We start from the raw sequence: 12,531 nt of genomic DNA, 5'->3' as shown, positions 1-12,531 counted from the left end.
TAAAAACGCCGCATAAACGAAGCGCTGTAAAGCGAAGCGCCGTAAAACGGGGCCCTACTGTAACTCTTCAGCTAATCCATATACCCCCCTCCCCTCTATGTTATCCAGGCCACAGTGTGCCAAAAATCCAAGAACTAGTGCCCTACAAGAGCAATAAGCTCCAGACACTTGAAGAAAGCCCAGTCTTTTAAGGATCCTGGAAATTTCAGCATTTTAAAGCTAATTTTAACCCTTTTCAGTGCAAATAAAGTTTGAAAATGTGACAGCAAAAACTGATAAAAAGTCAGAAAGACAGAATTGAGAAACTCCAACCTACTCTTTTTCACTCCTTAGAATTTCATCATTTTTCAAGGGCTGGCTGATATTCTTCCATGCTTGAAGAATAAAAGTACACAGGATTGCAACAGATCTATGTCTTCAAATGTGAGTCGCCAACAAATAGGGTAAAGTGATGGATGAGAGGGTGAATCTCCCCTTCCCAACCACTGTCCCCAAGCTTCTTTCCCTCCAGCTGAGCTCCTTTACAGTCTCAGAGGCTGGATGAGATAAAAGTGGTTGGGAGACAGGTTGTGGGGGAGGGGGGACAATAGAAAACATTCAGTGCCCTTCCTTTCCCACTGAAAATCATCCACACACACTACAAATACAGCTTTACGACTATGTATTTGAATCTGCCATCGTCACATGTAGTTCCATCCTAATTGGAACATACTTTTTTCCCCAAACGGTAGACTTTACTAGGTTTGCATGAGAGATATTGTGCCATTAACACACAAATAAAATATGCAAATTGTCAGAGCTGGATTGGGGCCATGGAAACTCTATCCAAACGTAAACTTAGAGGATGTGTTGTTCCCCTGGTCAGTGTCTTGAGATTTATCAGCTAAATGCAGTAGAGTAAACCTACTGTAACAATTGTCACTAAATGAAAGAAACTGGAATCAGAATTTGGATTAACTGTAGAGCTATCACCCAATCCAAGAAAATTCAGTTGATTAATCTCATGAGTTTTAAACTGGTTACATTATTCATTCAATCTGCATATAGTTGCATACAAGTAAAAAACAATAGCTCTGAAAGGAACAAGCACTTTTTAAATCAATGACGCACACATTTTACAGCGGGCATCTTAGAAGTGGCTTCCCCTCTCATGGGTGACAAATGAAAATTTTGTTTACCTTAATTCTAATTATTGGCAGGGGAAGGCAGTTGTCACATCTGGGATTTTACCACCTGTTGGCGTACAGCAGATGTGGGGAACCTTTGGCCCTCCAGATGTTGCAGAACTACAATAATAATAATAATAATATAATTTTATTTCTAGGCCGCCTATCTGGCCGAATTAACGGCCACTCTAGGCGGCATACATAGACTAAAATATAACATAGAGTAAAATATAACATATAATACTAAACAAAACCCCAGTAGTCTATAGACATCCCGAGCAGCAGGTTCACACACACATACACACACACGGTCTCTGGCCCCTTCAGCAGTTGCTGCTTTTGTAGCTGGAGAGAGACAGGGCCCCGCCCTTCCAGGCCAGGTGGAAATCAGCCAGAAATGCAGGGAGCAGGTCTTGCAGAAACTCACACAGATTGGCCATGCTTGTTGGGGCTGATAGAAATTTATTTATTTATTTATGGCATTTGTATACCGCCCCATAGCCGAAGCTCTCTGGGCAGTTTACAACAATTAAAAAAACGTTAAAAATGAATATACAAATTTAAAAACACATTTTAAAAAAGCAATTGTAAAAAGAAATTGTAGTTCAGCAACATCTGGAGAGCCAAAGGTTCCCCACACCTGGATTATAAGCCAAGTAAAATTGCTACGATGGGGGGGGGGGTACCCAGACCAAGCCTGAATAGCTAAAGCCCTTTAGTCATATGAAACTTATTGAACACAATCCATTTCTATAACAAAATACTTGGATATTTCTGTGAGTTGTAACTTTACAATTTACCAAATCTCAGAATTAAGCTGCATGACCCCCAAAAAAGGATGGGACAACTGCCTCCCTCCATAATTCCAAGAATAGGAATTTATAGATAGCCAACATTTCCCTTCCCCCCTCCCCCCGCAAGGTGCCAGGGAGAGGCAGTTACCTTGTCACAGTTGGGATGTACAAAAGCAATGTCAACTCCAGGGTGGGTTCCCTAACCAACAGTTCAAAAACCTATATATACTACTCTGCCAAATGCTACCTTGGCCTACATGTCCTGTAAGAGTAGGGTTGCCGTATTCCAGTCCCACAAATCCAGGCAGGCTACTTTGCATATTATGTAAATATTTGGTAATTATGCAAATGAAGCATATTAATGGTTGCATTGTCCAGTTGTTTTGTTTTTGTGCTAAGTAATTACCACCAAACCTGGGGGAAGGTGTGAGGAATCTTTAAAAGAGCCTTATATTTTCAGCCTTAAATGCCTAGATAGAACCTAGTTTCCAACACTGTGGAATATTTATTTGTAAGAGGATTTAAATCCTGCCCTTCCTCAGTTAAAAACAGAACTCAGGGCAGCTTACAAACATAATAAAAACAATAAAAATAAAACAATATAAAACATAATAAAACACAAAACAGAAACAAACAAAAACAAGTAAATGCAGCAAGATAAAAATCCATCGTAAAACAAAAAGCCAGCAAAACATAAATTAAAAGCAATATTGTGACTGAGAGATTGTATGTACCAACAATCAAGAAATGTGAAATGAACACGCTGCTACTTCTAACGCAGATAGAAATAAAGGTTTCAATATTATCAGTTCAGTCAGTCATCTTATCGAAAGGGAGTAGTGTCTGAGCATGTGAGAAGTGTCTTTAGTACACCGATTCTCACATACCAGATCAGGGAGAGGAGAAATGCAGCCTTCTATGATAAAGGCTGGAACTTGGTGGAGAGTTGAGGGCCGGCACCTCTTTTGAAATAAAATATACAGTGAATTCTAAAGACCTGGCAAGCTGTGCTAACATTAGACAGGGCAGCTGTTCCGATTGGTCTTACTCACATCCATTCCTGGGGAGGAAATTAAGTAGGGTGATCTTTGGTGGGGAGATGCCTGCCAGTCATTTTGAAGGATATTTATAAAAAAATGTCTTTAGCCTTTTCTGAATTGCTGAACAGAAGCTCTGCCGGCCAACAGGGTGAGTGGGTCTGCATTCCAGTGCAACTTTACTTTGGAGTAAGCACCATTTAACAGAGGGGGGGCAGGGCCGAAAAATGCAAATACTAATACGTCAGCCTTTTCTACAGATAGGTTTGCTTTTATATCTTGTTCATGGGAGGGAATGTTCAGTGGATTCATATCCCTTTATTTCATCCTCCGTGAAGCCATGCAGACCCTCCCATTGCATTCACCACTTCAGAAACATATCCTGAGACACAGAGGCGATTGAGATGAAGGTTACTTCTTGCTGACTCAACCAGAAAGTCTATGGATAAGGGGTGGAGTTGAATGTGTTGATCAAGTGAGCATATGCAGTTTTCTAAACTGCTAGATTCTGCATATGCAGCAGGCAGGCAGACTAAAATTCTTGATTTTCCCAGGAACAGCTGGGATGTCCCTCATTGGCTAAGAATAATGGAAGGCAGAATAGGCTGATTTCTCACAAAATGGGCAGAAAACTACCTCCATATTTTGCCTTGTATCTCTGGTTCCACAAGGGCTAGAGACTTGCTTTTTAAAAAAATGAAAGCTGGGAATCCAGGCCACCTAAGGGGCTAAAAGGGCACTGGGTAGCATGGCTAGAATGCGGGTAAAACCTGGCTAACCAGGCAATATGGCAACCCTATTTAAGAGGGTTAGTGTGCCCCCCCAAAATTACAGGCAACCACTTCCCTAGTAAGTGGACAGTGGTCCCACGAACAGAAATATGCTCTAAGAACTGATAGGTTTAGTAACATATACCACAAAGGCTTCTAGAAATTGTGAATTTTGGCATGTGCCTTCCGAGATGTGGGATTAATTGAAAAACAATCATCTCTCAGGCGTATCCAAAGAGAAGCTCAAGGCAATACTCAGTGTGCACCTTTCCCTATTTTCCCTAGATGAAATAGGATAAGATAAAATGAGAAGAAACATATCCAGTAACCTGTGGAACTAGTTTATTTTAGGCTTGTAGGAAAATAGGATACTATTTCTACGGGGATACCTGTCCAACATCCAAATTTCATTTTTGCCAACCATGAGGATTCTATCAAACATTTTGCATTTTGAGGGTTACACATACTTCAGTCACTGGGTATTTTGCTTCACTTTACTCTTTTACCCAGGTCACTATACAAAATTAACCCTGGTTTACCCATGATAAAGAATGCCACGTTTTTCTTTGCTTCTGCTTTTTGTCTACCCTGGAACATCATTGTTTCATTTAAGGTATAGGACAGATCTGGGTTACAAACCAGGATTTATTTTCCCAAACATTGAAAGCAGCCATTGCTTCTTTATCCCAAGATGCTAGGTGTGTAACCTGATATCTGTAGCATCTGGGAGGGACTTATTCAACCTGCAATCTCCGTCTTGGAACAGAGTTTATTATGAGCTACAATATCAGCCTAATTTTTGTAATTTTCCTCATTCTACCACCCCTGCTTTATCTTGCCTGATTAAGAGTTCTAGAGAACTCACAAGGTTGCCAAAATATGTGACATTTTGGTTGGTCTTAATACCTAATAAAGGTATTTGCAAACTGTAGATTCTGTAGCAGGGGGTCTCCCCCCATTTTTCTTGTGAAGGATGAGGAGCATTTGCTAATGTGTGGGTTGCTTTTGGACATATTATCTACTTTATGCAATATGTACACTCCCTTATTTCCAGAATGACTTTGTTTCTGCAGACCTTAGCCTGGGAAAAAGTGATATGAGAGACAGCCAAGAAACGTTAGTTATACAGCCAAAGTCTCTCAAACTCTTTAAGGGAAATATCCAGCTTAAAAATATTTCTGAAGGCCTAATGACATGTGACACCAACAATGTGAACAGCAATCAGTCATGTATTTTAAAGAAGGAACGGGGGGGGGGGGGACGGGACTTAACAAGATCACAGCATGTGGAGGTGAGGTTTAGGCCTTCCCTCCCCTACTGCAATCTCTGTGAAACACACACACATATACAAACCCATCTTGGCAACTAGCATTAACAGGGGGGAAATCCCATTAGCGCCAATAGGAGGCTTTTCCCCCCTAATGTGCCAGGAGGGAGGATTAATTTCACTAAGATTGTGGCTGAGGAGGGAAGACTTAATTTCTCTCCACTGTGATCTTGATAACCACCTCACCCCCACCTCCGGGGGCCTGGTATTTAAATTTTTTACAACACATGAAATGATTGCTAATCATGTTGTGAAATCAGGCCCATGGCAAGAGTTACTGAGCAAATCAGTTTCTCAAATTTATCAAATAATAATAATAAAGATAATTGCTAGGAAGCTGGGAATTGTGATTAGCCTTTGCAATTCTGTTCCTAAACCTTTAAACCCTCCCAGCCCCAAGCAACATCTTGTTAAAACTTTTCTCCTCAAGAATGTCTTCTGGGGCCTTTGGGATTGAGAGTCTCTCTTTAATGACATGTCTGACAAGAAGCGGGCAGAAAAATTCTCCTTCACTGCTTTTGCTTTGCACATTTTTACAGGGCAACATTTCCTCTTTTGTCAGACCTATACAGTACTTGGTCAAAAGATCAGGCATTCACTAGGCTTCTGTTATATGAACAGAGAGGCCTATTTTCAGGAAACTGGTGGGGAGGGAGTTGCAGGTGACTTTATAAGCTTGTCGGGAGGCTTACTGCATACTAACTCCTCTATAAAGCTTTCATGGAAAAAAATGCAGAGTGGAAAGAGCAACTCTTGAATATGGAGGCAAACCCTTGCCTGTGGATTTTTCAGTCATGCCCCTAAAGTTGTTGGGTCTGTTTCCAACATGTGCCTTGTCTCCTGGGCAACATCAGAGGTAATGGTTGTTGTCTTTCAGAAGGGGGATGGCAGGCAGTTGCTCAAGAGAGAAGGGACAATGGGAGCTGCCATCCCTCTCCATTTTATTCACACCTGAACCGCAAGGCCTCAGTAATGCCACTTGGCGCTTACTACACTATTTACCTCATAACTGGTAGGGGAAGCGTCTTGCTCAGGAGACGTGGGAGATGACCTGCGATCCTTCTCCATTGCGTGGGTTGCTTACAGGCTACACCTCAATGTTCCCCACTTGGCTTTTGTCATACTCTAGCGCTGCACCTCAAAAGGGGAAGCGAGAGCTGCTCAGAAAAAGAGAGACGGCTGAGAGGTGTCCTTTTGGTCCTATGCACCTGCTCTGCCTCCATGAAGTATTGAGGGGGAGGGGTGGAGGGAGCTGGCAAGAGCTTCAACACTGCTAGCAATAGTGCTGACATTTTTTTAAAAAGGCAGGAAAGCAGGAAAACCTCACTGAGCACTTCTGGGTAATTACTGACAAAACCTTCAATGCTTTCTGATTGTCGATGCTGGAAGCCATTTTGTGATGGCTGAAGTCTGACATGGAAGCTAGACCACCACCTGCTTTTTCAGCCTGCTCCTTCTCTGCCATGGGACAGGAAGGAAAAGAACCTGGAGCGGTGCTTTCGTGGCTCTTTTGCTTCCATTGTTGCACAGCGGAACAGAAGTAGGCCTGTAAAAGCAGCTCCAGATGATGGGATGAAGACTTTCTCACCAAAAAGTTCCTCTAAGCCATGGCCTCTTTCCTTGGTGTACGGGCTCTCTTACGGCCCCTTACGAACAGTGAGAAGAAAGAGGTGCCACCTGATGGAGTTAGGAGAGTGCCTGAGAAGATGGTCACCCCTTGACCTCTCTTGTGTGAATTGGTTCGGAGAACAGAAATTTAAGGCATGAAAACACTGGATGCTTGCTCTACTCTGCAGTTTCTCTTTCAATTCTTGAATTGCTCTCTCCCTCCCCAACAAGTCCCCGTTACCTGGTAAATCAGGCAGGGAAGCTGGATAGCCTCTTCCTTTGGTATCCTTGCCTGTGGCCAAGAGATGAAATCTAAGATGTGGCCACTTCCTCACACTACACTACAAACCGATAGCTGCCACTGAGGCTAAAAGGAGGAGGGAAGACTACAGTTAGGTAACTTTCCATTGGGTATGTGATCAAATTCACATTTTCTTTACAGTAAGGAACCACTGCTGATGATACCATATTTAAGAGAACAATTGATGCCTAGTCCTCATATCCTCATCTTCTTCAGTTTGTTTTAGAAGAAGAAAATGATAGTTTAGAAATGGCTGCAAAGACCCAGCCTTGACTTAGCATCAACTGAAAGAGGATAAGCTCTGGGAAGAGTTATGACATGAGACTGTATGAACTGCATATGGAAGTTTACATGTGGAATTGTTAATCTGAATAGGACAAAAGAGAACGAGAATAGTTCGTTGGTAATTGTGTGGTTTCTTAAAACTGTTCAAGGATTAGGAGAAATAGCTGTAGGGAGAAGAAAGAAATAAGACCAGGGGAAGAAAGAGTAGAAATATTATAAGCCTTCCTGAGACACTGGGATGGGGAAAGTCATAAAAGAATTCTTGCATCACTTTTGCAAAGATGGACATATTCCACACCAACCAGCAGTCTCAATTTTGCCCAAATGGCAAAACTGGTAGTGGATGGACATGTCTAACTGTTCCTAGGGTCCTGCACGATCAGTTTCTCTGTCCGCAGTGCATTTGATTTTTGTACATAACATTTGAACAAAATATAAGCCAGTAAGAAATGCCTATCTAAGTTACTTCTCATGAGCTACCTTAACTCATCAACTGCCAACTATTGCCTAATAAATATATTGCCCAAGGCCAGATGGATGATAGTTTCTCCTGAATGACAAGTTTTACAGCTTTTATGCTGAACTATCCAACAATGACCCTTCTCTTTGTCCATTTTTACAACAAACACTAATGTGTTCCCTCCCCCACAAATTTCAAACCAAAAGCATTTAACTATTAGATACCCCCATACAGCCATCTTGTACGTGTGCAAACCAAAATGAACATTAGTGTCCATGCATTATTTGTTTTATCATATTATTATAACAGAAACTCTAAGCCCAGAATATAAGGCATAAAGTCTTACATCTATCATGTTAAACTTCTGAAAAGATGTACTCAAAGAATGCAGAGGCAAACTGAGAGATAAAAAGTTTACACACCAACATATTTAATCTGATATTTTCTCCCAGAATAAAAACATCTAACGATATATTGAACAACATCCTACAGAAAAACCACTATGCCACATGGCAAACCACTTTTGAAACTAAGGGGTTTTTCAAAAGCAGTTTGTACTATGGCATAGAGGTCTATTGTTCAAAGGAGTAGGGGTGGAGAAAGAGAGGCAAAAATGCCCTTGACGTATCCAGCTTCTTTAGCATACCAGAGGTTGCTCTTTGGATTCCAACCCGTTCTAAGAGTTCAGCCAACAAGAAAGTCACAAACATATTCAGCACTATGTCCTTTCTAAAAAAACTCTCTCAAAACATATGGATTAGAATACTGTTAAAAAAGAAAAGAAAGCATCACAGGTATATACTAACTTCAGGTATAATATTTTCTCCGTTAGGTGCCATTTCCAATACTGAAATATTAAGAGCATAAAATTATTCAGTCAACCTTGCTGGCAAAGAACTACCCATGAGGAATGAATTGATAAGTTTCTTCCATGCAACGTTTTGTTTCCCAGCAGTCTCAGAAGTACTTTCTTGTAAAATCAGATTGCTGTATGCCAGTTTTTCTTGCTAGCATTCTTCTTCAGCAAACACCAAACGTCATAGTTTATGCAAAACAAATTCATTTTCTTGTCGAGAAAATATTTCTCCAGTTAAGAGGCAACTTGAAAAGGCTAATTCCACATATGGCAGTAACTAACTTGCACATAGAAAAGCATTAATACTATGCTGCACTTCACTGTATTTAAGGCAAATGACATGTCATAAATAGTGCAACCTGCAATACTCTACATGTTCCACTGAAACAATAACCCGCCCACTGTTTATACATACTGTTAAGTGCAACTGGTTTTCTAAAAATCCTGTTTCCTCTAGATAAGAAATCTGAGACTAAAGATCTTCAGAGCAGATTAGATCCAATTCCACAAAGCAATTTATAAATGCTAAATATTAAACACAATGCTGGTATCCTTGGTGCCCATCACTGAAATCTGCCCTATGCATTCCCTTTTTCAGCACTCCAATGAGTTCTAGAGAAAACTCAAAATATAGATTACTACAAAAGAAAGGCCAAAATAACAAATGTTTTGCTTACAACTATTTCAGCAGAGAATGTGGTAGTTTTGTTATATTAAACAGTATTTTTTATTTTATATATATATATATATATATATATATATATATATATATATATATAAGTTTCTCACAAATAAGGACTTATCAAAAATAATAAACATAAGGACTGGCAGATGCAGTACCAGCAGGACACCTCAGTAGTATCATGTTTTGATGTCAACATACTGATGTAAGAACTAGTAGATATTGTCTAATTGTTAGGAATTTATTAGGAAAGTGTGATTTGTTGTATTTTCATTAAAAGTTGTTATTGTTGCTTTTTAATAATGCTATTGCCTTGTTATTTAATTTTTGTAAATTGTACTGTTTTTATTGATATATTGATTTCTATATTTGTGTTTATTTTTTGTAAGCCACCTTGAGGGCCTTTTGGCCAAAAGGCGGGATAGAAAATAAATAATAATAAAAAATAAGGCAAGAAATATTTTACCAATGCTGCCGGGGTGGGGGGGGAGTGGAGACAAAAAGTAGTGGGTTCGGGTTTCAAGGAAATACTCCTATTTGCAGAAACAACTGGGAATGGAACGTTAGCCAAGGAACTTACTAACACACGCAGGGTTAGCCCCATTGAATTTAATAGAACTGATTTCCGAGTAGGCATGCATAAGGGATAGTGAGGTTAGAAATTAAAACTGGAACTCAGATGACTCAGATTATAAAAGAAACCCTAAACGTAAAAATGTTGGGAGTGTAGTGCATGTGTTGCCCACCTTGTATGATTGGCTTAATCAGGGCTGACTGCAGCTTTGACTAGGCCCCACCTACATCAGCTGAAATTCCCCACTGATAGACTTACCTATTGGTAAGCAATATCAACTGTATGCAAAGACTTCCCAGCTCAGGAATCACTGCTATTACCTAGCGTCATAGTTACAGTGTTGGACTAGGGCCTGGGAGATCAGAGTTCAAATCCCCACTCAGCCATAAAGCTTCACCCTGGGCTAGTCACAGTCTCTCAGCATAATCTACCTCACAGGGTTGTTGTGAGGATAAAATTGAGAGGGAGGAGAACCATGTACACCATCTGTACCATATTGGTTTTGTACAGATACCTTCCACATTCACTTCCCACCTCCAAATTTCATTTATCTGGGAGGGCTGAGAAACATTTCCAGAAAGTTTACCAAATAATTGCATTAGAAAATCTTTTTAAGAGGCAATAAAAAGAGTCAGGCTATAGCCTGTAAAGCAAGTGATTCGGGAGCTATAGCATTTAAGGTATAGTCACAGATATTTCTTCATTGTCTCCTCTGTTCTTCCCCACCCATTCAGCAAAATACGGAAAGTCTGTAACACGATATACAAAGGAATCATTAGATGACTGCCATTTAGGTACCAAGGAAGGTGGGGGGCAACAGAATAACAGTACACAGGAAATTCTGGGCCTCTGATTATTATTACTGGCTGATTCATAGTTGCTGCGCAAACAAAATGATGCAATAGTTTTATATTGACTGACAAGTTCCTGTGTCCAACTCTCTGTGCCAACGTTAAATGCCAAAGTACGTGGAATTAAGTTTCTCTCTTTATTAATAAATAGCGCATACACTGTTTTCATTGTGTAAATATCACTTAGTTTTCTCTTGTATAACGTAGTAATTGGCCCCAGCTGGTAAAGAACACATAGTAACTTAAGGCTGCAATCCTTTACACGCTTACCTGAGAGTAAATCTCTCTGAACTTTATGGGGCTTACTTCTGAGTAGACATGCATAGGACTGCACTGCACAACTTCTTCCAAGATTTGGCACAAACTTGCCATTAATCCCTATGTCCGGGCAACTGAAGCAATTTTGGGAGTTTCTGCTCTTTGTGCCTTTTTCATGTTGCTGTTTATGCATGGAATGATAGCTCTTTTTCACTGCACCTTTCCCAGTCTTATCCTTTAAACTTCCTCAAACCCCACTACAGCTTCCTTCCTACCTACATTTCTGGGCTACATACCCCAGATTTGCAACAGAGAACTGACATTCATTTATAAAAAAAAATCATTAAGATTTTTGAAATACATAGATAAATTCTCAGACCCATGTACCATCTCCCTTTACTTCTCGCTTGCCAAAGTACAAGATACTGGAATCCTGGCCATTTTACTGTCCAAATCCCTCACTGACAACTACAATGCATTTGTTTTTAAATAGTCCTTCACATTCAGCTCACCAACAAACCGCAACTTATTTGTCAGGAGTGGAGATACAAAGAAATGGAATGGTGTATCTTTTCATGCACAAAGCTGTCCTTTAATTTTTCAAGAGTTGATATAACAAGCGGTTAGGGCAGCTTTCTAGTGTTGCTCCTTGACGACAGGTTGCTTCGCTTAGCACCAGACATTTTTAAAACGAGAGGTGTAGAGAGGCTCAAGCCCATCTTGGCCTGAAAACCCCGATCCTTGGTTTCAGATATGCAGAAGCCGCTGTCGTTACTAAGGCGAAGGAAACGGCTCTCTGCACATGCTCAAAGAACACACACTTTCTTTTATCATCACATCACAAATCATCACGCAGAGAACCTTGAAAATCTAAAACGGGTTCGGGAGTTCAGCCTGCCACACAAGGCTACTTCCTCTAAACCGGCAATCCTTATCACAATCCCAAACGTACCGAAAGCATTGCTGTGGTTACTTGAAAGAGATGGAACGGCACTCTGCACATGCTCAGATACACTCTCTACATTAGGTTTGCTTCGTAGGGACTAAGCCCACAGGAATGAAAATAGAATTCCACTGAGAACTGGCTCAAACGAAGCCCCGCCAAGACTCCCTTTCACATTTCCTCTTGCGCCGGCTCTCGTTGCCCAAGCTACATCGAATTCCCACCTCAGCTTCTCTGTTTCTAGGTGACTCCAACAAGAACTCCCACTGTCTTTCATGGTTTCCAGCCGCCTCCGTCCCCTCATCTCCCTCTCCCTGGAGCTGCCCTTCTTTCTATTCCCACTCAGCCCGCCCAGGTCTTCCCTTCCCATTCTCACCTGCCGCGCTGGGAGCCTGGCGCTCTTCCCTTCCGGGTGCCTCTTCCCCGGTCCCGCCCCGATAACACGCCGGCTGCAGCCACGGCTCCACCCGCTCGGTTCCCATCCGGTTTCGGTTTTTGCTACTACTGCACTCTTCTTAATTCTGGTCGTTGCATTTCAGGCAGACGAAGCTTAGCAGAGGCTAAAAAGGACGGCCCGTGGCAGGAGCGACAGACGCAGCATTCTCATCCCTGGCCGGCG

The 12,531-nt window shown here is 41.2% G+C and overlaps 1 protein-coding gene across 5 annotated transcripts in view; it reads right to left on the bottom strand.

The window, feature by feature from the left end:
- SLC35A3 (solute carrier family 35 member A3) overlaps nt 1–12,531 on the bottom strand; it is a 35,670-nt gene extending 23,139 nt beyond the window's left edge. Inside the window, exons 1-2 of one of the 5 annotated variants that reach the window (XM_061633808.1) lie at nt 12,289–12,352; nt 1,179–1,286 (exon numbers count right to left, since the gene is read on the bottom strand). Coding sequence is in view for 2 of the 5 variants with exons in the window: in XM_061633809.1 (XP_061489793.1) it covers nt 12,289–12,394 (106 nt within the window). In the remaining 3 variants the exon portion in view is untranslated. The other 4 variants (XM_061633809.1, XM_061633810.1, XM_061633805.1 and 1 more) reach the window with 4 other exon arrangements.

Source organism: Rhineura floridana, chromosome 6 (genome assembly GCF_030035675.1).
Source record: "Rhineura floridana isolate rRhiFlo1 chromosome 6, rRhiFlo1.hap2, whole genome shotgun sequence".
Taxonomy (NCBI): domain Eukaryota; kingdom Metazoa; phylum Chordata; class Lepidosauria; order Squamata; family Rhineuridae; genus Rhineura; species Rhineura floridana.
The sequence above is the reverse complement of the archived record's forward strand: the minus strand, read 5'-3'. Positions and strand labels throughout refer to the sequence as shown.